Genomic DNA, 27,230 nt, shown 5'->3' on the forward strand with positions numbered 1-27,230 from the left:
AGCAACACTGTTTAAGGACAGCCTCACAGAGCAGCATCCATGGCGGTAAAAAATAGATGGCATCATACCTCCGTGCACGTTCTCTTAACTCGCTCTGCTCTTTTCTTTCAACTGAAGAGTGAATGTCAAAGCAGGAACCTGTTTTACTTCAAGAAAAATAGAAATCTTAATGGTATGTACTTGTGCTTATCTTATCTGCTTGTCAGCTAATGACTTCAATCTGAGTCACTTGTCTCCCATTTCAAGTGCATCATACTCACCATAAGATGAGTAGCCATTTATCTGATGACTTCCTGGATTACTTTGGGTTGAAGAGAATTTCTGATTCTGTGGTTAGTAATAATTTACTGTAATGAAGAACTACAACAACTCTTGTATGGTTCTTTAGAAAGAAACAGTCTATAAGCTCTAAGGAACTGAGAGGATATATGCAAAATTGGAGGCTAAACCACGCAAAAACATTACCTACATTTAGCTGGGATATGCTCCAGCCCCCACCCCACCCCGTGACCCTGAACAGGATAAGCAGAAGAGAATGGATGGATGGATTACCTACATTTATGCAAAAATGCAGTTGTAAAAATCAAGTTATAATGCTCACCTAACTTCCGTATTGCATTGAAATTACAGCATGAAATAAATGTATGCACTCCTGATGACACACTTGTTTCAGAACGCAGAATAAACAAGCTCAATTTGTCATATGGTTAACAAGGCAATACAGATGAAAATGAAAGTACAAGTGATTTACAGTGCTGAATCCAGGCTTGCCTCCAGGCACGATGAAACTGTAGCGCTGTGTTATAGGCTTTGACTCAGACCTGCATTCACACATCAGTGCCATGGTGAGACCAGATAAGATTTTCTCAATTAATTCTTGAAAACCCAGTTAAGACACTAATAAGAGCCTGTTTTTGACCAAGCAGTTCTGGGGACTACCTGGGGTAAGTACCCACTGGGGAAATTCCCTGGGAACAACAAACCTTTTTAATGTTTGCTTTTGCATTGCTGAGAGAAATTGGATGTTAAAGCCGGCCAGCAGTTGGTGGTGCAACATCGCTACTACTTTTATTTCCTTCTTATCCAGTTTCATCCTCTATTTTCTTTCTTCATTGCTTCGCTGTGTGGTGGATGACTATTGGGAAGTTCAGGGGAATTGGTAGCGAAGATTTAGAATATTTCACACTGAGTCAAAGTTGCACCCCATTTCCTTCATTGCATATACGCTCAGTAAACCTTGGACATTAAATTTGTTGTGTTTTGTTCAATTTTTTAAGGCTCATGTTAAGAGTTTTTGTTTACATGGGTAATGTGTTAGCAGCGGTTGCTGATGCTGCATCCAAGCTAAAAGAAGACCATCAGAAATGAGTTTTAAGACTACAGTGGTCCCTAATTCCTGGACACAGAAACAAATAAGGGTAGTTCGTCCAAAAGTTAAAACTATAAAAGGTTCTTGCAGTTCAGAAGTACCTAAACTGTGGTGACACCACTGTACTTTGTCCACAATAACATAAAGATGTTTATGCATTCATGAAAGCGGTTGTCTACTAAGGTTGATGGGTCGATCCCCGCCTCATGGGGAAGAATCTTGGGCAAGATGCTGAACCCAGAGTTGCTCCCAATGCATACATCGGTGTGTGTGTGTGTGTGTGTGTGTGTGTGTGTGTGTGTGAATGTTGGGCAAAGTGTTTAGACATACAAAAAAGTGCTTGCATGAATGTTTCTCTGTATCTTTTTAAAACATATCATAATTTGGCTCAGAAATGTTGTATATTATTGTTGTGGGTGGTCAAACAAATAGGAATATCCTTCTAGCCATTCATCTGCTTTCTTCACTACTCATTCCAGGGTCACGGGGAGCTGGAGCCTATCCATGCTGTCATCGGGCAAGAAGCAGGTACACCAGTCTTTTGTCAGTCTATTTCTGGGCTGTTTTGGGATTTTTTTTTTTTGATGCATTGATAAATCAGTGGGTTGTGGGTGCCTGGTGTACCTGCTCTCACTACCTGCTTTAGAAGTGTGATCAAAAAGTTACATGACTATGCCCATGCAAAGTACAAACCTTATCTGACTGAAATTTGGCCACTGCCCCTTCAAGGTCATCTCCTTGTGCAACTCTGCACAATTTCTGCTACTGCTGCTATACTAAGATTGCTCTTTGGAAGTGCCATTCAGGCCACTTGCACATTCACAATTTTGACCTCAAACATACACACAGAGCACACAATCAACTTCAGTGAACGTGTGTCCAAGACTACAGGATATGCTTAAGGTCTTGAAAACCAGGAGCATAATCATCATTTTCTTCAAAATCACCTGGGTTGTCCACCTTATGAACCACAGGGAAAAACAAAGGAGCATGAATATAAGGAATGGTTTTGTCAACAATATTTTGCAGTAAGTGCATTTGCAAGGTATTTTGGATTGTGTTTTGTTTTGACCAATCCTATTTTTTAGATAACTAATAGTTATTAGTCAGCATCACTGGTGCTGCTCTATTTGGCTTTTCTGGAAGCCTTAAATGCACATAACTATTTATGTGGGAAAACAATTTGATGTGACAGTCACCTCCAACAGATGTTCAAGGTTTAACATTGTGATGTACATTGTTGTTTTTGCTTGATTCTCACCACAGTAGGTTGACTTGCACAACTCACTCAAACCTCTGAAGAGTGGTATAAAAAAATAGACATGTGGGCATAGTGACAAATGGCTGTTAGAGCCCACAATAATAATGTGTTTTTACATCACAGGCTGTAAAGTAGTTTCATTGTCCTTAAGAAATGAAGCCCTTATCTTAGAGGAGTTTTCGTGTATGCATTCTGTTCTTGTGCCCCTCTTTCCACTGCAGTGAACTTGTATTGTCTGCCAACCCTTGTATCTTTCTCTCACACACACAGCTGTAGTCAGAGGGCAGAGCAGCCTTTTCATGCATGGCTCACTTTGCTTATGTAAGAGCACTACTTAAACCTGGTTACATCACAACAGGCAGCACTGTGTCAGTGGGTCACTGTGCCATACAACCACTGAACTACATACACACTCCATGTTGGGCCCTTTTGCTGACATGTGTGAAAGTAGCATTGCCCTGTGCACACACTTTACAATGGACTGTTTTAAGCTGGTACGCTTTTATGTATTTATTCATATCTGTGCTGGTTATGTCAGCTAATCACAACATGCCGTTTAATAGAGGATGGCTTTTTAACTAATCACATACATGCAATGGAAAATATGACTATTTTGCTGCTAAGTTAAAGTATTGCTGCGCCTGTAGGATGCCAGTAGGGGGTCCTCTGTTTCCAAATGATATTCCTTATGTATGCTCTTTGCACTCTTCACCCCAGCTCATACTGCCACCCACCTCCACCGTTCGAGTTAAACAGCCCATATTTCTTTGTTTTTCTTCTTTATTTTTTTTGTCTCTTTTCATATTTAGCGCAAACACATTCACAAAGGCTCGGAGGAGGGCAGGACCAACCACTCCCACCGTTCTACACTTCCACCATAAACACAGAGGGAGAGAGACAGCGACACAGAGAGGAAGAGAGCGAGCGAGGGAGGAGCATAGCTGCGCTGAAGCCGAGCCCCTCTATGCCTCAGCACGCACAGTGGAGCAGACGCCAACAGCCACACAAACACACTCCCCTCTCAGTTACATGCACAGTCACACACACCACACGCACACACCACCACCACCGCTGCTGTTGCCGCCACCACCACACACACAGTGACGGCTGCCAGGCGCAGTGGGAAGCAAGCCGTCAGGGAGTGAGCTTGAGAAGAAAGAGAGGGGAAGAGAAGAAAAGAGAAGAGAGTTGGAGGGGGCACCTTGTGGATCAGAAGGGATTTTCCTCTGTGTGAGTGCACGTCTGGATAACGCTATCTGCTTCTTCCTCAGCAAGAGGAGTTTTTACCACGGCTTTTTCTTTTTGCTCATCCTCCACGCCGGGCTTCAGCGATATCTACCTATCTATCCCCGGAGCTTAACAAAAGAGGGAGGGAGTGAGAGAGTGAGAAAAAAGGCAGTCACAGCTTCAGCTCCAGACCACCCTCTCTCCTCCTCCTCCTCCTCCTCCTCCTCCTCTTCTTCCTCCTCCTCCTCCTCTTCTCTCCCTAGCTCCACATCCATGTGTGAGTTCATCGCTGATTTCACTGTCTTTTAAGGATAGAGAAGAGGACAGCGTGCGTTCTCCAGGATACAGCCGAGCTCCCAGGGGGATCAGGGTCTCGTCTGGTACACGAGAGAGGGGGAGGAAGAACGAGACAGGGAAACGGATACACAGGAAAAGAGAGAGCTCAAGAGAGAGAGACACTGGAAAGCAAATTGAGGGGCATGTTCAGGGCAGCAAAGAAGAGTGAGTCTAATTTTTAGAGCGGAGTGTGCAAGGAACCGGCAACCGAAACCCAGCCATTCATCCCTCCTCCTCCTTATCATCCTCTTCTTCTTCCCTCTCCTTTTACCCCCTCTCAGTCAGGCTTTTCAATTCCCTCTATTGTTTCGCGTATTGCTCCTATCCTTTCATATCTTCCTTTCCTCACCCTACACCTCCTTCTCCCCAAACCTCTTTCTGCTGCCACTCCGGAATCTCTTTCCAGACCCACGCAAGGAATGGTTTTTTGAGATTCCCTGTGAGCTCCCAGACAAGTAGACAGACTGAAATCTCAAGCCCTATCTGTTCTTCTATCCATTCCTTCTACTGTGCATTTATCACCTTCACCAGCGAGAGGAGAGTGTTCTCTCTTCATCCCCCACTCTTGGAAGCAGTCGTTTAAAGAATCCAGGCCAGCCCCTCGAAGTGATCAGCCTCCAGGACCTTCATCTGGATTCCAGCTACATGGGAAAACGTTTGGAACAGCAGCCAATGTACCCCCACTACACCTACTACTACCCCCACTATCTCCAGACTAAGGTAAGATGGTCAGCAAGGGTTGAGTTGTTGTGCTTGTGTGTTGCAAATGCAGATCAGTGTTTCATTTTGAAACTGTTTGCAAATTCACATGCAACTGTCCTTTTAACAAACTTTTCACCTTTTATGTCTTCTGTCCCTTTAAATCACTTCCCTAATCAGTGCAAAGTTTTTATGTTCATCTCTCTCTCTCTCTCTCTCTCTCTCTCAGTATTTTATTAATTTTTTTTTTGTGTGTGTGTGTGTGTGTGTGTGTGTATCTAATCTCTGTTGGGTCATGTTCCTTAATCTGTGCATCAGGACCCAGAAAGAGTCTGTAGCATATTTCAGGAGATTATTCTTGCCTGTGTTTTACAAAACTGGCAAACATTGAGTCACTGTAGGTCCCACGCTAAAGTGAACATCAATACAGATGCTGGAATTGCCTCACAAGACAGCTTGCTAAATAGCACGTGTCCCTTGTCCCCATCTGTCTTTGAGCACGGAGATATTGATGTCACTCAGCTGGATTTTTTCCTTTTCCAGCCGCTCTGAGTGCTTGACCCCATCCTCCCCTCTCCGACCCCACCAGCTCCAAGTTCAAGTTCAGGGCAGGAGGCCCACCCTTCCCTCACTCCTTGTTTTCCCTCCTACTTTTTCCCTCACCCACTCTGACACCCCCCACCCCCTCTGACAACTCCACCCAGTACCCCTCCCTTCTCTGGCAATCCCTAGTCCATACAACTCACCCATGATGGTACGTTGTAGAAATGATTGATGGAACCTGATATACTTCTCAGATTATATAGAATGCAGAAAACTGAGCTCAGGATTTTTCTTCTCGCTCTTTCAGTTTTATTCCAGTATTCTCACGCACACAGAATGCATACACATACCATCTGATAAATTCATTTCACACATGCACACGCTGACACACACTGTGATCCTTCTACCACCAAGAAGGCAGAAAATGGGTTACGAAGGCCTGATCGATAGCTCCTGCATCATATCGGCCGCCATTCCCTATGTCTGCTCTGATTCATTTATTTTTTTTCTCCTTTCCTTTTTTCTTTCTCGTGATAGTAAATTTGAGGAGTTGGCAGGTTTGCTGCAATATTTAGCAAATATGTACGTGTCAGTGGGCAAGAGCAATGGCGAGAAGCAAAGAAAAAAGTGTGGGAGTAGAATGCTTTGAGAATAGAGAGATCATGCTATTGGGTGGACACAGTGTGGGAAAAGCAGGTAAGAAAATTACTGCTCGGCTGTTAAAAATATGTTGAACCGTGAGCCAAGCGGTGCGTTTGCAGGCCAACAGCAACACATTTATGTGGAGTCCTAGACACTGTTGGTTGAATTACCCTCTCAATTACCCTTTTTTTTTTTTTTTCGGCACTCATTCTCAAGAAGCATCTAGAGAAGTCCTGATGCATTGCATGTAAAACTCCTGCAGGTTATGGAGGATCTACCTTTAAAATACCCAAGCAGTTCTATTAGTAACAAAAGTGTCTCATTAAATACAAAATATTGACCATAAAGAAGAGAGATTCTACAAATTTGCCATTGTTTCTGCTGCCTCTCAAAACACGGGTCACAAGTGGATGCTGATCTGCTTCCATTTTGTAAATTGAAATGGTTCCACATGGAAGACTGTTTTTTTACTGCTTGTTAACTTTTTATATTGCATGCCTCACTGCAACAAGTTGTGGACAATTATTGAACAGATCAAAGCTGGTGGAGTCCACTAAACGATTACTTAAACTTTGCGAGGCTCTATATAAGTGATACTGATCAACCAAAACTTGTCTTTAACAGCCAAAAGTATCAGTTTCTAAGCATGAGGTTGATCAGTATACGAATGCAGGGTTGGCCAGATTTTTTTGTCATAGCCATTCAGATGTTGGACACATATTAAATTTAAGGAAATGGTGATCTCACAATCAGGCACAACATTTATTTTAGTCAGTGGCTTAAATACTTAGCAGCGTTTTGGCTTTGGCATATAAAGTCTAATATTTTCCCCATTTAATTGCAGGATACATTTGCAGATGACACATGCAGATTGTATTTGCGGCATGTTGGCATTACCCACTTATCTGCTGATCTCAGTGCTGCTCGCATTCACATCTGGGAGCTGTCTGATGTTTTTAAGAGCGTGCTCAAGACGAACAAACAGAAGCTGGGAACTGTTTGTTAATGCACAGCTGTGATTTGCTTGTAATAAACATCTTCAATGATAAGCGCGCCTTTTTGTTTGCTAATCTGGACCAGAAAATTCACGTCTGCTACTAGATAATATAAAACGCGCTGTTTTTGAAATTTCCTTTAAATGAAAGAAACTTCAAGTATATAGATGGCGATTTATGCCTTGTCAAAAGCGCTCCTTATGTTTTTTTTCTTCAATAAATTATGATGGAAAACACTGAATTTATCATTTTGAGCAATTTTTTTTTTTCCTGTGGTAACTCAAATAATGCTCAGCAATTTTTATTTTTTGGGTTATAATGTGTTTTTGGCAGTGATCAGTTTGTGGTTGTATTACTGTCGCACATTTACACTTGTTATTATGATCGGAGGAGATTCATTGTGAACTTAAAGAGGATTACTTTTTAAAATTGTGTAGCAATATTTAGCATATCAGTAAATCAGGGGCCATCTAATAAGACTCACTGTGTGATTTGTAGCTTCATTTCACCATTTATGCTGCATGCACGTATAGGTTAGATTAACTTCAACACTTGATGCATGCCTGTTTTATGTGTACAGGTGTCACTGTGTCACACTGCTGTGGCATCTTCTATAATTTATCTCTGTCAATTCAAGGTCATCGCATTTCTCACAAGCATCTGCAACAGGCATCTGAGTGAAACCATCACTTCATTCCTCACACTCGATCCCTCCCTTCCACCAGACCTCTCTCTGCTGTCAAGGTCAAATCAAATTGGATCCTACCTACCCCAGAGTACACTCTCAGCTGTGCTTGCAGTGTGAGTGTGTGCGTGTGTCTGTGTGTGTGTTCGCATATGTATTCATAGACAAATAAAACCAGTATCCGTGACTGTACATGAGCCTGTAACTTTGTCAATTCATGTATGAGCGTGAACTGAATTTATTTGCTCACTTTTGTGTGGATAAGTGTGGGCGTGTTATCTTGCATGAGGTAAAGTGACTGTGTGTGTGTGTGTGTGTGTGTGTGTGTGTGTGTGTGTGTGTGTGTGTGTGTGTGTGTGTGTGTGTGTGGCCTACTGAACAATGAGTCCCCCCTGCGTGACCCCTTTTCAATGCAGCTTGCTGTCATTAAAGCCCCCCAGGTCCCAGAAGAACAGTCCTGTTAGTGTGTGTGTGTGCGTGTGTGTGTGTGTGAGGCTCCATAGAAGTTCAGGCTCAGTTATACATCTATATGGACCTTGACAACAGCCTTGTGTTTGCTCTGCCTTTTCTGCTCTCTGACTTCAGATATGAGGCGTGTGTGAAAGAGAGTGAGGGCAAAATATGTGTAAACCATCGTTGGGTGTGAATGTATATGTGCAGGTAGTTTTCAGGCTTCTGTTCTTTGTGTGCAGAGGACAGAAGTAAAGAGGCAATATTTATTGTGTGATCTCTCTTCAGTACTTTCTTACACTTTGCACGTATCTTTTTCCATCTCTTCCTCTCTTTTTCTCCCCGCATACTTTTGCTTACTGATCTGATTGGCCTCTTATTAATCTTGATTCCAGCAAGCGGAGGTTCTCCCTCTCTGGAAATCAATCTTGTGTGTGTGTGTGTGTGTGTGTGTGTGTGTGTGTGTGTGTGTGTGTGTGTGTGTGTGTGTGTGTGTGTGTGTGTGTGTGTGTGTGTGTGTGCGTGTACGTGTACATACATGTAAGGTACCGTCACTGCCTGGCAATACCAGTCTTTAAACCGACACACTTCCTCACAGTCATTAACACACACACACACACACACATGTGCCACCTTCACACAAAGGCAGTTATGAAATGGCTGGCTTAAACTAACAACACTCGGGCAGATGACAGCGTGTGTGTAAATGTGCGGCTGTTAAACGGAAATTTACTCTTGCTCTGCCTCCATAATGGGCTATAGGTACAGTTGGTGTACATTAGCAAAGGGTGGGGAGTGATAGCATGCCCTCTTATGTGAGCCTAGTGGCCCTTAATCATGGCTGTAAGAGGGTATGGGGGGGGATCAGGGTGAGGGTTAATGCTCAAGTGCAGCTGCACTGTTACATTCTCTGTGTGATTTGTTAAAATTTAACCAGAGGGTATGCTGTTGCTGGAGGGTGTAAAGCTCAAATCTGTCATTCCTGAGTATCAGCAATGTTTAGGGTTTTCCTGATTGCTCTTGTGAGCTGGTTTCGGTTGTTTTATTTTTGGTGCTTGTTGTGTTGCTTCTATCCATTCATCCATCCAGTCATATTGAATGAAAGCATTTTTTGGAGAAACAAAGAAATCCCTAAACTGAATGTAAAAATCACCAAACAACTGTGTACAGTATTTTAGCTTGTTGTTGTTGCTGTGATTTCCTGAGTGTTTTTTCTGAGGTTGTGGTGCAATGTGTCATCACAGCAAACTTCACAAAAGAAACAACAAAATATGAGATCTATCATCTGACATCTTTAAGAAGAGGAAAAGTGGCATTCATGACACACATTTTAGTTTTGACAATGCAAATTTTCTTAACAGCATGTTACATACATTTAATCTTTTCCCACACTGACATTTCTCATTGTAACAGTATAAAGTTTGGTCCATAATTTTTTGGACAAATACACTGTTTCTGTAAAATACCACAGTGTATTTTTAATCAATCAATATGAGATTGAAGTGCAGAATTTCAGCTATAATTCAAGGGGTTGTACAAAGTTTGCATAAAATCTCTAGGATTTTTATACACAGTACACTATTTTCAGAGACTCAAAAGTGACTCTTTTTAATACTATGAAGAAAATCTTTTGCAGTCAAAGACTGCCTGAAGTTTAAAACTCATGGAAATCACCAAATGCTGTTTCCTCCTTTGAGTTGCTCTGCCAGGCCTTTCCTGCAGCCACCTACAGTTGCTGCTTGTTTGTGGGTCTCTATGCTTTCGGTTTTGTATGTAATAATTGAAAAGCATCCTGTATTGGGTTGAGATCAGGTGACTGACTTGGCCAGTGAAGAATGTCCAATTTTTTTTACTTTGAGAAACGCTCGGGTTGCTTTTGCAGTTTGCTTTGGGTCATTTTCCATTTGCACTGTGAAGTGCTGTCCAATCAGTTTTGCAACATTTGGCTGAATATTAGAGTATAGCCCTGTACAGTTCAGAGTTCTTCGTGCTCCAGTACATCTATCATCAGTTACCAGCAAACAGCAGCAGTCATCAGTAACTACAGTAGTCATCAATAAGCACTAGCAACCCAGTTCCACTGACAATTATACCTGCCCATGCTATAACATTGCCCCCACCATGTTAGACAGACAATGTTGCCTGCTTTGGATCATGAGCTGTTTGTCTCCTCTCCATACTTTTCTCTTCCCATCGTTCTGGGATAAGTTAATCTTACTTTCATTTGTCCAAAAATTTATTATTTTTTTTCCCAGAACTGTGCAGGCTCTCTTAGATGTTTTCTGGCAAAATCTGGTCACCTGGTGTGCACCTTGCTGTAAACACTCAGTAGTTCATGAAAGCGTCTCTTTATTTTAGACTTTGACAGTGATACACCTGCCTCCTCAAAACTGTTCTTGACTTGGTTTGATGATGTGAACTTGTTTTTCTTAATCGTGGAAATAACTAAAGTGCATGATGAGAGAATTATCTTCTCTGGTCTTTCGGGGTTTTTTGCTGTTGCTCAGCTGCTCAGTGCATTCATTCCTAATAATACACCACATTGTTGATTTGGCCACTCCTGAAGTTTTAACTGTCCCTCTGATAGATTTGTTTTATTTTTGCACTTACATCTCTTTGGGCCTCATGTTTAACATTACATTAAAATTACAGTGAAAGCTTTAAAATTCAAACACTTTAGATGAAGTTCAGATATTATGTCTGCTTCATTTGTCATTAAATAATAAGGGACCAGGTTTCTTCTGGCCGTGAAACTACCTGTCAGTCAATGTTCAATTAATTTTGAGCCTTTGGTGGTGTACAGAGGCAAAACTACAAAAATCGTGTGCATGTCCAACAAATTATGGTCCTGTCTGTAAGTAAGTGCTGGACATTTCCAAAGATAAGCCAGCACTCTTCCTTATCTTTAGTTTTTATGCCAAAACTTTCTAGTCCATCCCATCTCCCTAATGCTTTCATTTCTGTCATCTTTTACATGTTTTACTATTTGAGTGTGCAGATTTTATGTCTCTGCATGCATGAATTTTCTAGTGAACTTTGATCTTCATGCATGATGTGTCTCTGACTATAGCTGAGCTATTCAAGTTTTTTTTTTTTTTTTCATTTTAATCTTTGCAGCTTCTGATGATGATTGACTGAGGATGTGAATCTTTGATGATAATCACTAAGGGTGAGATAAGAGAGGCTAACAGAAAAAAAAAAAGTCATATTATCAACCAGCTAATCATTAGTTTGCTGCAGATCAGTGTGCTAATATGCTCAGCGGCACACAAGGAGCTTTAATTAGGATAATGAGAAACAGCATTCAGTTGATATCAAAGTAATGACACATGCGGACATGCCTGGACATCTAAATAGAATATTCTGTCCCTTCAAAAATGAGCTTTTCACATTCAATTACTCCCTATTATGCACTAGATAAATGTGGTCACTGGTTGGCTTTGTTGTGATGAGTAAACCTCATAAAGGAAGGAGGGAGAAAGGGGGGCACACAAAACATGCATGACCTCTTTTCGGCTTAGCTCGCTGTCATTAAAACACCCCGCATTCTGTAAACACAAGGAGAACATTAAAAATTTGATTAACTCATTCACTCATCTTCCATTTCACATAACCCTCCTTTCTTCCCTCATCTCCTCCTGAGCTTCTGTTCCTCCTCTTGTCAAATATAAAGTACTTCATCTTAGCAGAAACAGCAGCCATAAATTATGCAGCACACATCTCTCGCACACAGATGCTGAAAAGTGTGTGTTTAGTGTGCAAAGTAAACAGGGTATAGGCTTTATAGCCCTGCGTGCATTCTGCTCATGCCCTGTTTCTTCTCACACATCTGCCTGCCTGCGTCGGTTGTAGTTTTACAACCGGCTGTATTATTATGTGCATGTTGTTTAAAGACCCAGCTATTCTGTTTAGATTTCAACTCTGATCTCCATAGTGTCACATGCCAATGAAAAGAAGAGAGAATAGCCTTATGTTTCCTTCTTCTATTGCCCTACCCTACACTCTCCCTCCTCTTTCCCACTCTTTTCCAGCCCCTATCCCACTGTGTTCTGGGCGCTCTCTCTCTCTCTCTCTCTGCCTCTCTCCTACCATCTGTTCAGTTTGCCGGGCCTGGGTAGTTTTACTGCTTAAAAGGGACTCTCCTAACCACCCATATATGTCCATTTATTATTCTCCGTGGGCTGTTCTATTCTTGTCCCAGAGTACAGTAGCGGACGCTGACCATTGCCTTACTATGTTAAATAGGAATGAAAAAGCTTCAGCGGGTCAGCACATGCACAGAGGGGTGAGAGAAGCTCACCCCTGCCAGTTTTGTAATAGAAAAATATGTGGAGGAGGGAGGGAGAAAGCAGGATAGAGGAGAAAAAGGGATGTGAAGGAGACATATCAAAAGGAGAACAGATGGCTGTAGCAAAAAGAATTCAAAAGAAAAAAAAGAAGAGATAATGATCCAAAGGGAAATAAAGAGCGATGCAGAGAAGGAGACAGGAGTTGTAGGCTCGGTCAGGGAATAATGGTGCTGCTGCATTTTTAATAGTTGGCCACTTTGTAGCGACCCTTGTCTAATGGATTCTCTGCCTCTTAAAAGCTCCTGTCAGAGGCCTCTACCTCTAACAGTTACACAACGGAAATTGCTGAAGGCTCCAACAGTCCCCAGCACTTCCTGATAGAATGTCCAACAATCTAATATCGTCTGGCATTGAACATAATTCCAGTCCACAGATTTTTTGAAAAATATGTTTAGAGTTAAATTTACTTGCAGGAAGCAGAAACTAAAACACTGAGAGCTTAAGAAATGTCTAAGACCCACACTGATATCACAACTCTTTGAGATGAACAGCTCTGGCCGTCACTGTACTTCCTTTTAGAACACTGCTAAGTGCCTGACAAAGACTTTATTGGTGTGGTGAAAAGGGAGAGACACAGAGCACAACCTCTAGCTGTTAGCTATTTTAAGTGTGTGTGTGTGTGTGTGTGTGTGTGTGTGTGTGTGTGTGTGTGTGTGTGTGTGTGTGTGTGTGTGTGTGTGTGTGTAATTCAGTGTAGAGACTATGGCCCCTGGCCATCGGGCTGATCTAGTTTCTGGAGATGGGAGATACTCAGTTCAGGTTTTAACAAATTACAATGGGACAGCTCCAGATTAGCATTTTATGGCTCATGACCTACAAACACACTGTAAATACAGTATGTCGACAATACTTGAGACCAATTTATTAACAGACGGAAGGATAAGGAATACTTTTAAATATACTGGTCAACATAATTTTATGTAGTTTTATGTAGTTTGTAGCTTTTGCAGTGTCCAGCCGAAGTGTGTTTGTCAGAGCCAGTTAGTGGTGTTTGTCTAAAATTATACCATATGTAGTATTTTCAAGATTCGTGTACAGCATTTAGTTCCAACCTATGGCCATGTAATTTGATTAGCCAAGAGGCATTACATTAGTGCTCCTATAGTGTACAACATCTCTTTATTCATTTTTAAGCTTTTCATCTCAGAATGAATTAGAAACACATCATAAAGTGCTTTGCAGAACTTCACTATATAAGACCATTTATAATTTACAATTATGAGTGGTCAGGAAAGCATCCTGGATGCTTGGGTGTAAACCTCCAGACGTGCTCATGTGACATCAGCCAACCTGCACAATTTAGAGAAGAGCAAAAATGAAGACGGCACCATGAGGCAAAACAAAGTGGACTTTGAGCTGCTTACTGACTTGGCTGAGTCTCAAAAGTATAAATGTTAACTTCCATTTTGAAGACCAAGACCAACACAGTCTTGAGGTATCATTGCTTCATGTAGACAACAAAAGAGTGAGCTTATAATACTTCAGAGCTGTTGTTAGAGGGAGAAGAACCTCATACTAATGCTCTAGCCAACTGCTAAGATATTAAGCTTGCTGTGCGAGTTTGCTAAGTTAGGGTTATGTCTTTGCCGTGACATAAAATGACATGTGAAACATTGCAACAATGTTCAGTGTCCTTAGAAGTGGCAGGTTATTCTTCCTGTTTTTCATGTCCAAGCAAACAAATCATTCAAATTCTTTTTTTCATTTCACAAACCATCGTGAGACCGTGTTGAAATTGCAGCCCAGTTGCGGTTATGTTTGGCATTCAACCTACAGCCTTCTGCCTGCGATCAAATCACAGCTGTACACCCAGTACAGCAGCAACTGCCTCGTGATATTGCTTAATCATTCTTTGTCTTCTGATCCAGAAGCTGCCTGTCATTCTCAGTACAACTGATTAAATGGCTAAGGTTTTATATAAGTGGGCCGAGGCCTTCAACATGCGTGAGAATAGTATTTTTGGAAAACTGGCCAAAGATGATGGAATCATCAATCATAAATATTGTGACATAATCAAGAAAGTTTGTTTTTATTAAACAATTTCAGACTTTTTTGCAGAGCTCCAATCTACTTTACTCATCTTGAGCTTTCTCCACATCTCATTGCATTTATATGTAACACTTTTCCTCTAGTTATTTATACGTTCAGAGCTAACGTGTAAATGGGCAGTTTTGTAGTTGCCAAGTTTTCTTTTCTTACTATTTTTTGTGGTTCTACTAGAAATCTGGCTATTAGTATATTATAGTATAGTATAATATAGTACACATACACATTCGTGCTGCCAAAAAAACTTGACGTGGCGTGACTTCATAATCCACCTTCCACTGTGAAGCAGAACATTTAATTGAGATGCTTGTTTTGCTTCTTGATAAATTTGTAATCAGATTTCAATAAAATGTATGTAAAAGTAAAATGCATTCCTATTCAGGACTGTATATTTATGTAATTAAAAATATTATTCTCTAACAAGTAGGCATTATTTGCATGTATGCTGTGCGTTAGCTATATGATCTTATTATAGCTATCAACATGGGGACTTATTTTTTATCTTAATGTTTTTCATTCACTGTGTGAACTCCCTGATGGGAGTACGACGGGGTGGGTTTGTGCATCGGTGGATGTTTGATTCCTACACTGGGGACCAGAGAGATAATTGAAAGATTGGCCTGAGGGATTTTCCCCCATGTGGTGTTGTTGTTGTTTAGCTGTTCCTTCTTGATATCTTTCTCATTGCTCTTTGTTGTCCATTCTCACTCATCTCTTTGTATCGTTCACTATATTTGTTCTTGTTTCAGGGCAGTGCAGGTCATTCAGAGGAAAATACAAGAGTCATTGTATTATGTTAAAGACATTGCAGTAATATTGTCCTTTCCTCTACCCTACTACTCTACTTAAATTAGTGTCAGATTTTGCAGGCTGCATGAAATCAGGAGTTTATGGCGTGATAAGGTTAGAACGGTAGTCATAGCTGCTGTGCATTTCTTTTCAGTGGGGAAAAAAGTGAAGAAGAAACCTTCACATAAGAACTGGTTTCCTTAGGTTGACTGCCACCTCTTGACTTATAAGCACAAATAGCTAATAATAAATAACATAGGTGGTAGAGATATGACTTGGATCTCTACTTTCCACTGCAAACCTTATGCCTGCTTCTGTCATAGTCTCATATATTTTAACAAAAAGGCAAAGCTTCCCAGGGCTGTGTGTAGGTTGATGGAATGTGATTGAATGGTGCAGCCCAATCATGTACGTTAAATCCTTCTACTGTTGTGTGAGTCAAAATCCACTACATGGGTACCAACAGTGAGACCCCTGCTCAAACCCTAGCATTAACTATAAATCCAGCTTAAGATGCGCAAGATTTAAGCAGCGCAGGTTGAGGTGGGGTGGGGGGGTGGGGATTCTAGAGTTCATTATATCCCACAATTTTTTTTTTGCTAACACGTATGGTAAACTTTAAAACACACATCAAGGTTATAACCCACAAAATAAGACCTCAGTATTTACATGAGATTTCTCACAAAAGTCTTTTCTGGGTCAAATAACTGCACACTGATGGGAGTGTGTGTTTCTGTTTGAAAACATTCATTTGTGTGTGCTGGAAAGTAATGCGTATGAAATGAAAGCTTCACTTTCTCACTGCATTAAAGTGCACTTTTCAGAGTGCAGAATCTACAGCCATTCTCTTCATAATGGCTGCTAACCACTGATACTGTTCAAATCCTGGTCACTTTTAGAGTGCTTGGAAAGACACATAAAACGTTTTTTTTCTTTTCTTTTTTCTTTTTTTGTATCCAGAAACACAATGGATGCACTCCAAGTGTGAACAAACTCTGGACCTCGACCTCTGTACATTTTTTTTCTCAGTTTGAGAGGAATATATAAAGAAACACAGTTTAACTCCATAAAATTGCCACAGTGTTTGCCCTTGCCGACAGTTTAGCTGGGTTACAGACATACTCTTGTCCCTGAGCCAGAGGTGGCTGGCCAGGACAAACATCTCCTATTCCCTGCTAATGAAATCCTGAATAAAATTCTCCCTGCTCAACTTACCCCCCCCCCCCCCCCCCCATCCCCCAACACACACACACACACACACACAATTGCAAAAGTGCAAATAGACACCAACCAACTATAGTTCTGATACATACACAGAACCCCTACAGTCACACTCCCAGTCAGGGGTTATCCTGTGAAAACACTTCTTTTGTTGGACCCCAGTAAAATTACTTTTTGGACCTCTTGTGCTTTTATCAGAGCTGTCTGCATTACTGTGTGTGTGTATGTGTGTGTGTGCGTGTGTGCGTGCGTGTGTGCGTGCGGGTGGGTGGAGGGGTGGTATACAGTCCAAACATAGGCTGATGCTGATTGCAGAGAGTAGGTCCAAAGTGAATAGCTACTAATGACACTTGAAAGTTTATATTTCCCAGAATGTGTGTATGCGTGTGTGTGTGCGAGCGTGTGTGTGTGTGTGTGTTAGAAATTCTGTGTGTTGCCTGTATACCAGTCATGTTCCAAAGATAAACACCAAATCATGTTGTGTTGCCTGCTGGAAAGCTGGGTTGATAAGGACAATTGAATCTGACATTCATGAGTACGGGCATTGATATGAAAAACATGGCTAAAGCCTCCATTTCAGTAGGCCTTTTTGAAACCGTGTAATGGCAGTCAGCATATAGTCATCCTTTTGTTTACAGGGGTACCAACTTGCTGCCTGGGCAATGGCCAGCTCACTCGGCTGAGCACAGATTGTTAAGCTACATTCAGCTTTTTATTCATTCACAGTGCAGCATCTCCTCAGAGACTACCAGCCTTTTTCAAAGTTGTGCGAGAGTCTGCTGTAAGTATGTTTTGGTGTGTGACTTGAAGTGCGCGTGAGCGAGCGCATGCACAGGAGTGTGCATTTGTGAGATGCGTTTTTCTGCTTGCGCCTGAGACGCAGGGAGATGAGGCGAGTGTGCCAAAGTGAGAGATAAACAGAGACTAACAACGGAGGAGGAGAAGTAATGTGTGCACGTGCACATGCGTAGTGAATGTGTCGAGGATGCAAACTAGCTTTGCAGCTCTCAGTGAAGTGTTGATTTAAGTGGAAGTGGAGGGAGGAGATGGGATAAAAGGCCTGACTAGATTAGGCTGGCGCACACTACTGAGGCGTGTTGTACTGCCTGGCCTTTCAGCGCACTCTCTGCTGAGCGCGCGTGTGTGCGCCTGAGAGACGAGTTCTTGTGTGACAATGTTGGAACCGGGCTTGTGCGTGCAACTGTTGGATGCGCTTGCTCTGGTGCTGATATCGGTGCTGCTGTACAATAAAGCAGCAGATTAGCCGAGCCACCAGAGCTGCTATAACAGCACTGAGAACACTAATCATTGCGCTGGCATCTCAGCAATATTCTGTGCTGTACATTGTGTATGTTACCACAGAGGAGTGGCATTTTGAAGGGGATGTATGGAGGTTTTACAGTGTCAGCCACAGTGTGTACCAGATTCTTTATCTCACTGAAGATGGGAGGTGGATTACAGCTAATGCAGCTGTTTATTTCCTTAAATGTACTTAAAACCTTTCAGTTCCTGCCAGTATGGAGGCCAAATTACTGCATATTCAAGCTCCTCTATCCAGCAATAATAGTTCAGTGGGTAAGGTGCTTTCGGAGCTGTCTTTCTGTGAGTGGGAGAGTGATGTCTGAGGGTAAAAATAACTTTTTAAAGTGGTTTCAAATACTTGAGGTGACGTTATTTTAACTTGAACAGACAACAGAGCAGCTTCAAAACGCTTCTTGTAAAGCCATCTTCCTTTTTTAAGAAAAAATTGGTTACATTTTGCTGCTGTTTAGGCAAGATTTAAAGAGCACAGAGGCTTACTCGTAGGTGTGGTATTTTCACAGGATAGTTTCAGCTATTGAGACAGTATCATTAACAAACGGATGCTCACAAAACACTTGAATGAGTACCTGTGCATGGGCTGTCACATTTTGGCAGCAGCAATGTGAGAGTGAACTGAAGCTACTGCAAAAGAATGGTTTATAAAAATATATTTATCACCTCTGTTCACAATAAGTAAACAAGGCATTGTCAGAGGCAAGACAAAAAAAAGAGGGGGGGGCAACTTTGTGAATTCCACAAGCATGCTGTCATTTGTGCTGAGCCATTGGAGGAGACAGAGACGTTTGTCTGCTGCATGTGGTACAAGAGTAATCTGCATTTTTCATTGATTTAACTTCCTGTATAAATAATTAAGACCCTGAGAGGCAGTAGCTTCATGTCCTGTACATTTGCATCTTTGCATGTGCGCAATCAATTTGTCTGGCTGTGTATATAGTCCATTGTTGATGGGTGCTTTTACAGGGTTAGTGGACATATGTCTAAGCCTATGGAGACCATCGTGACATTCATTAAAATATACTTTGCATTTTAAGAGAACATCATTAGGACTGTCTTATCAGAGCTTGACATTATTATTGGGCTCTGCATTTTGTTTGAGGGTTGATGCCGACTTTGAACTGACCTGTGACTTAAAGTGACTAACAATATTGAATTTCACTGAACTGTACCAGTTCTCCGAAACAGTCCTAATGTAGAACTTTGCTGTATGTTGTATTCTTATACTCTTGTTCTATTAATTTTAAGTGAAAAAAAGATACTGTAACATCATTGACTCAATACAGCAGCAGCAGAATCACAGGGCTACCTGATGCATATAGAAATCATCACGTTTTTAGCCAGTGCCATTGTCATTGTTTCTACTCAGAGCTTTTTCACAACAACCTTTTTCCTCTGTTCCACTTCATTGTTCCTGTTGGCTAAGCTGTCACCGCCTTAATGAATCAGTCTTCTGGACCCTCCTAAACTAATTTCCCATTGGTTTACACTATAAAAGGACCTGCCACTACTTGTTTAGTCCTTGCACCAATATCATAATATCATAGCTATTATACACCCAAAAATCATTGCATGTATATGATTAAAATCTAAGTCATGTGCCTGTATGCATGTAGGTGTAAATGAGATGTAAAGCAAGTAGTTTAATGTAAAGTGTAAAATAACATATACACACACCCCTCACTTACACACAGAAGAACTGTCAGCTGCTAGATTAGATGTAGTGGAGACTCTAAGTGCATCAGGAGCAGCATTCAGTGCACTGCAGATAATACTAACTGTAGCACTCTTACCAATACCAACCCTAGAATTATCCTCTCAGTGGAGGTCTCTGAGTCCTCTCTGTCTCTCTCAAGAAGAAATCAATGATGTGTGGCACACTCAGCCAATACGGTGGGGTACCCACCTGCATGCAAGGCATACAGTAACTGCAGATTAGTCTTTTCTTGGTAGAGAATAAGAAGATAGTGCAGATGTAAGCTGGTGATAGTTTTCAGCCTGAAAGATTTAACGTACCTAATGTCCACTTTTTTAAAAGAATAATTCCTGCAAAAAAAAAAAAAAAAAAGCGCTGATTTCATTTTACACTTAAGTTTTACTTCATCTCAGAAGTACCAAAGTGGATTAAGTGCGAAGCACACAAAGGGTAAGTTCATCCAAAGGATTATTTTCAAAAAGTCACTGTATTCCAGTCATGGATATCTCTTGTTATGGGGTACAGTGACTGTGACTGCATACTACTAAGGAACAGATCTTATAAGAGTGGGTTGAGCGGAGAAACGGAAGGAAGTTTAGGAAGACTGACAGGAACATACAGCTGAAAGCAGTATAAAGATTAAATGTATTTGATTTGTTACATATACATAGAACTGTAGGGATAAGTTTGTGAACCTGTTTTATATATACTGCATCATTATCATCATCAGATTTTCACAAAAGTCCCAAGAGTAAAACAAACAAACAAACAAAAATCCAAACAGAACCTCCCCTAAACACCATGTAGATCATTTTAGTGCCAGTTGGTGGGTTTGCTCCCATGAATTTCTGGGCCTTCCACAATGCGTAATTTGGAATAAGGTCAGGACTTTGAATTAGCCAACCACACATTATTCTTCTGCCACAGTTCTTTTGGGAGAACAACTTGTGTACTGAAGTTGTTGTCCTTCTGCTTGGCATGCTGTCTTTTGGGATTCAGTTAATGGACAGATGTCCTGACATTTTGATTCAGAATTGGCTAGCATAATTCAATTTTTTTTTTCTTTGTCAATGGTAACAAGCCCTCTTGGCCCAGATGTAGGAAAACGGGCCCAAGCCGAGACACTAAAACCACAATGTTTCAAGATTGAATGAAGTGCTCCAAACAGAATGTGTCTCATTTCAAACCAAAAAATATTGCTCCGACAGCAGGCCGGCTTGTTAGTGTGAGCTTTAGTAAACTGCAGACTGGTACCAGTGTTCAGTGGCTTTCTGCTTGAAGCCCTGCCATCCACATTATTGTGTTAACTGTTCTGGCCCCTCAGACTATTAGACACCTTGTGGTCAACCGATCATTGTGAGGGAAACAGTAGTTTTTGAAATTTCTTCATCTATCCCCTTTGGTCATCACGTACACAATTGTGTACATCAGTTTCTATAGTTATATATTGTACTGTAATATTCATTTTCTGACATCTCCTTCCTAAAATGATTATGTAGGAAGGAGATGATTTAAAAAAAAAAAATTCCACCAAAATAAAATTCCCATATCATGGGTTAAATTCAGTCTGACTGAGGATTGTGGAGTTCTGCAGTCTAAAGAGAGAGATCGGTGACCGTATGAGACTCAGTAACCCTTTTTTCTGAAGTCTCAAGTTTCTGGTAATCTACTTTATGTCCTCACATTCAATCACTTCTTTGGATTTTGATAGATAAATAATTTTAAATTAAAAGCCTGCTCACAGCTGATGGACATCCTGTTGACTGAAAACAACTGAAAATCTCTCTTTACCTGTTTACTTTTTTTTTGTTTTTTTGCAGAAGTGTGTGTAGCTGTATTGCTCTCACAGATCCACTGCAGCAGGCACAACAAACCTCATTCTTAGGTGGGAGCTTACTCTTCATTGCACTGTGATTTTTCCACTTGGGCCTAAAGCTTAACTCATATTCACACTAAGAAACTAAAGTGGGAAAGGCCTGTGCGTTGTTAGTTAGCCTGGAGGCGTCTGGTAGTTTAAACGTCCGCGGAGGATTCTGGGTCAAAAAGAAGTTAAAGCAAAACAACTGAGGAAAAGTGAAGCAAATAATCGGATTAGAGTAAATATGGGTGCAAAGGCAAAAATAACACAGGGAAAGAAAGAGGGGGTAGAAAATATGCAGAGCTTATAAAATAATCTTATATGAAGAGTTGTTTGGTATAAAGATCTGCTGTCATTCTGGTATAGGAATCTCAGTTGAAGGTATTTTCTGTCTGAAAATACCTTCAGAGCTATATTGCCAGTGCGCTAGAGTGGTATACACCCCCCCACCCCCAAGACATGTCATGCGGAAAGCTGAAAGACAGTCAGAGCGAGTTCAAAACATACAATATGGACTTTACAACAGTCAACCAGAGACATAAAGTCAAGCTGAATTACAGATTGAGTGACACACTGAGACAGAAGGGAAATGGGGCTGACAAAAGAGGAGTGGCAAAACAGAGACAAAGCAGTGGAGACAGACTTTTGCTTTCTTCTAAAGTATTGCCACAAGCTGTTGGGCTCAGTCTGCCAACCTAGCACAACTTCCCAGTCATAGATAAGCTCTGTGTGTGTGTGTTTCTGTGTGTGTGTGTGTGTGTGTGTGTGTGTGTGTGTGTGTGTGTGTGTGTGTGTGTGTGTGTGTGTGTGTGTGTGTGTGTGTGTGTGTGTGTACATAATTCATAAGCAAAGCCAAATCATGATCTAGAGATTATCATGTCCAGTGGCACAAAAGTGGCGCAAAGAGAGAAAACTATAGCTGGACTAGTGGAAAAGTGTTTATAAGGGGAAAAGAGCAAGATTTATAGTACAAATGCATTTACAGGGTATATGTTCACCCCATACTTGCCTAAATGCAACAGCATGTGTTCACACACACATTCCCAGGCACCCTCTGTTTCTCTATCTCCCTTCAATGACTCCCTCCCTCTCTTACTTTCAAGGAAGGGTAATCCCTCTTGTAGTTAATGTGCTGTGACATTTCATGGTACAATAGGATTTGGGAGACACTATGTATTCTCATGGTGCCGGGGTCTGGCTGATAACCTCGCTGTCTGGGTGATTTTTGGACTCCAGCAACTCTTGGACTAGTTTTTATCTCACTTTGGAAATCTAATTCTCAAGGTAGAAATGCAATTCACAGTAACGCAGACTGTAAGGTGACACACCAGGGGTTATTGTTAAACCACAGTAACTGCACGCTGTCATGCATCATCTCAAATTTACAAATTCACTGTTAGCAACATCTGATTCATAGATTTTATTGTGGCATCAACTGCTGTGACAGATTAACGTTTTGCTGAGCGGCGGCGCAGGTGACAGTCAGTGAAATCTTTATACTCACTGAGTGGTGCATGCTGAATACATACTGTGTGCTATTGGATCCACTTGCCTTTGTGAAAAGTGTTTAATATTTGACAGTGTAAAATAAATTATCCTGGGTTGTTTCCCGGAACATTAGGGAAGAGATAAAATAGTGGAGAATTTTCATGTTTTACTGGAGGACATGAAAGGACCAGAACATGCAATCATACCCAAGAAAGGACGACCTATTCTCTGCTGTTACTGTATTTGAAAACACGGTGCCAACTATCACTGTCACCTGAAGAGGAGTGTGAGACAGCTCAACCTTAGGGGAAAAGCAGGCAAGTAGTCCTTGATTGTGATTTGGCATTGGACTTTGCTGTCATTTACTTGAAGCAAATTGTTATGCGACATCATGCCACATCTGTGAAGTTTTAATCTTTGCTTTGGGAGAGTTTTCATCTCGTTTATTTGGACAGTAAAGAAATGTGCCAAATGCACACAGTCAAAGGACAATAGAGTGCAGGTTTCCTGTGCTGTTTTACTGAATTGAGACAGAATGTCTCAGTTTTAAGGCAGAATCTTGGCTTATGAGATTTGATATGATACAGGCAGCAGGGTTTCCCCTTTGGATGAGCTCGCGGCCAAAGTTCTTATCTTGCCTACAGAGCTGATGTGTGATGGTACGATATGAGGACTTGAAATTTTTCCCATCGACCTTCAGACCCGGCTATGGTGCCAGAATGCCTGAACGAAGGCAGTGTTGGAAAGGATGATGTTAAATACTTTGTGTGACATTTCATTGTGTATTATTCTTTGCTTGCACTGGAGTGTACAGAGTGAGAAGAGCACCTTCCTTCCCCTCAGTTATGCCTTCTCAGAATTTAAACTACATGGGGGCTTTAAACAAATTGCAATTATGTGGTTATGACATAATAATAACAAACTGCCCTTTTTCAAACTGTAGTGAAGCCTTCAGTCCTGAAAAGGCTAATTCGATTCACAAGTTGTCATTTTGATCTGCACTAAGTCGAGCCTTAAATCATCAAATGAATGATTTTAATCCAAGTCATGCAGAAAGGCTCCAACATCGTACAGAACATCTTCTGCCTAAGCTAAATGCAGATTACAACTGAAGTGAGCTGAGTGTTTATCTAGCTAACAGCCGTACCAAGGGACTAACGTCTTGTCGCTTTCATTTGCCGTAAGATTCCTTTTGAGAGCGTGACAGTGAGCGTGAGACAGTGAGAAGTGTCACGCCCAGATTTATGAGACGGGCTTGGCAGGCCTGATATTGCTGTTTTGGCTGGCTGCGTTATACCTGGAGGGATCTCGCTGCTGCCGCCGCTACACTGTAGCTAATTTAGCTGGAGCACAGCTGCTAAGAGGCTCCCCGAGGTGTGTGTGTGTGTGTGTGTGTGTGTGTGAGTCAGGATTAGCCACAGCACCAATTAAAGCCTCACACTGGTTTTTAAAGGATAAATTATTAAAAGCAGAAGTGACCCCTCTGGTGGCCTTTTTCTTCTCTGCTATTCTCTTGTCTTTTCCTCTTCTCTTCTCTCCAGCATTCATACACTTTTGTCAGACTTGCTTTCCTTTCGTTTCCTCTTCTTTGCCTTTCTTGCCTTGCTCCTTTTCTTATTCACTGCATTCTCATACATTTCAGTCCTTACAACTTCAAGTCCTTGAGGAACCTCTAAAAGATTGTGGCAGAATTTTAAAAAAAATATCATGTTTTATTGAAATTCAGTGTCCTTAGAGTTGCAATTTTATATCTGATGTGCGTTCAGTGCAATATTTTTTTTTCCCCCCTCACTGAGTTTTTTGGTATATTGATGCCTTCAGGATACAGCTGGGTTAGATTGTTGCTCTATGCAGCTCTGTTGCATTCTCCTTTTTTCTCCCTGTGTTCAATAGCAAAAGCATGTTAGCCGGTAATGGATACTTTTAACCTTTTCCAGGTAATTTGATCAGGCCTTTAAATCAATCCAAGCACACACTGTGTCAGGGTTATGATTCAATGTGAATACATTGACTGCTGCTCTTTCTGTTGAGCTGATTTTTTTCCCCCAAATGGGCAAACCATGTCTTTCTGTTTTTTTGATGAATGGTTCAATCCTGGATTCTGAATTACAGACGCGAGGCGCTGTGTAGCATCTCTAACAAGAACAAAAGACATGAGTCGAAATGCTTCACAAGCATAAATGTATTTAACACCACTTCATGTTGCCATTCAGTATTCCAGCGAATGGAATTTCCTGTGGAAAATTGTGCAGCATCCCCTCGTCATAGTTGCTCATCATTATCCAGATGCCTTTTGATTTGGCAGTTGACTCTAAAATGTGATTTTCATTTCAACAGTAAAGTGCTGAATTAGTGTCCCTGGTGTAAAATTATTAAGCTTAACTCGCTCCATGTGCTTTAGATTTTTGCTCTGCTTCCCTAGTCTAGCCAGTTGTGTTATGTATTTCCACCTTGTGTTTCTTTCCAATCTTCCACCTGCAAAATAAAAATATTAAAGATTTGACTGAGTTCTACACGTTTTGATGCCAGAATTCCTCTCTAGATATCCTCAGGCCATCATCTAATCTTACAGGGGTCAGATTGTACTTAATATGTTCTTATTTCTCACACTCATCTCTTCCCCTTTTCTTCTATCCCACCAATTTTCCCAGTCCTCCCACCTCAGTCTGCTCTCATTCCCTGAATATTTGCCCTTCTCAGATGTGATCAAGGAATTTAATTAGAGTGAAGGAAGGAAGGAAGCAGCTAATAAATGATCGGTGACCCAGAGAGAACAAAAGGTAAAGATAAGTGTGTTTAAATCAGACCTGGGGAATCTGAAGTGGAGAAGCTTATTGAACCTTGTTATGTCAATACCCAAGACTGTATAGATTTAGTAGTACATTTATGCTGCAACACTGTTTCTCCTAAAGGTAAATCCTGCAGTATCCTTGCAGATTTACATTCACTATCCTCTTTGTCAGTTACACCTTGCTAGTACTGGGTTGAATTACCATTTATTTTCAAAACTGCCTTAATTCTTCATGGCACAGATTCAACAAGGTGCTGAAAACATTCCTCTGAGATTTTGGTCCATATTGACATGATAGCGTCACACAGTTGCTGCAGATGTTTAGCTGTACATCCACAATGCAAATCTCCCTTTCCAACATATTCCAAAGGTACTCTTTTGGAATGAGCTCTGGTGACTCTGGAGGCTATTTAAGTACAGTGAACTCGTTATGTTCGAGAAACCAGTTTGAGATTATTTGGGCCTCAGTTTCCTGTTTTTAGCTGACAGGAGCAGCACCTGGTGTGGTCTCCTGATACTGTAGCCCTTGTGCTTCAGGGTTTGACATGTGTGCTCAAAGATGCTCTCCCTCAGACCTCAAATGGTTATTTGAATTATTGTTTTCTCCCTATCAGCTTGAAACAGTCTGGCCATTCTCTTGTGGCACCAATAAGTCATTTTTGCCCAGAGAACTACCACTCAGTTGATATTTTCTCTTTTTTGGACCATTTTCTGTAAACCCTAGAGAAGCTTGTATGGGAAAATGACCCTAAATTGGATAAGCAGTTAAGAAGATGGATGGATGCATGCTACAGCTGACAGCCAGTGCTGCTTATCAAATGCTGAATCCTCAACAGAAGGTGGAGAACACGGCATCCTCTTCAAGATGTTAGCTAGATGGTATGCTATTGTGTCAAGGTACAGCTGAGCTGCTAGCTGTAGAATTATGCTGTCTTGAAGCACACGCTACCGTATGCTTGCTATTTTAAGGGAATAGATGCACTTAGACTATATGCAGTGCTAAATGCAGTACACTATGAGGACCTGGATGGTTTCCTCAGCGGTTGCCATGTTGGTGCCTTAGCAGAAGGAGAGGGACCTCAAACCACTTTCCAGCCAGCTGGAGAATGTCATAACCATGAAACAGACTTTTAAGCAGGACCCAGGAGACATCAGCTCAAAGTTGTTGTTTTTTTTTTTTATTGGCACAAAAGGTGTCTGCACAAAAGGAGCCTTAGGAGAGAGGAGTTAGACCCAGTCCAAAGTATGAGTGGATGACAAAGCTGTGAGCAAAATGGCTGTTGTAGGATTGAATTGCAAACTCTTACTTGGGATTGATGTGAGGTAATTGCGGGAGGAGCCACTGGTCAGGATCTGAGGGTGAACCTGATTTGTAGAAAGGTGAGCAGTCAGGTAGGCCCAAAGGGTTTTTGAGTAAGTTTTCCCAGAGAAGATAGACCAGCTCAGTGGAAACAGATGACTGAAACTG

At 41.3% G+C, this 27,230-nt stretch overlaps 1 protein-coding gene across 2 annotated transcripts in view; it reads left to right on the plus strand.

Annotated features, from left to right (window-relative positions):
• The first annotated feature begins 3,653 nt into the window (after positions 1-3,653).
• Positions 3,654-27,230, plus strand: part of LOC115794747 (RNA-binding motif, single-stranded-interacting protein 3) — a 142,196-nt gene continuing 118,619 nt past the window's right edge. For both annotated transcript variants that reach the window (XM_030750389.1, XM_030750388.1), the window contains exon 1: positions 3,654-4,913. In XM_030750389.1, the coding sequence (XP_030606249.1) occupies positions 4,839-4,913 (75 nt within the window). In that variant the 5' untranslated portion in view covers positions 3,654-4,838. The remainder of the gene's footprint in view (positions 4,914-27,230) is intronic.

The sequence above is a fragment of the Archocentrus centrarchus genome, chromosome 16, assembly GCF_007364275.1.
Source record: "Archocentrus centrarchus isolate MPI-CPG fArcCen1 chromosome 16, fArcCen1, whole genome shotgun sequence".
NCBI lineage: Eukaryota > Metazoa > Chordata > Actinopteri > Cichliformes > Cichlidae > Archocentrus > Archocentrus centrarchus.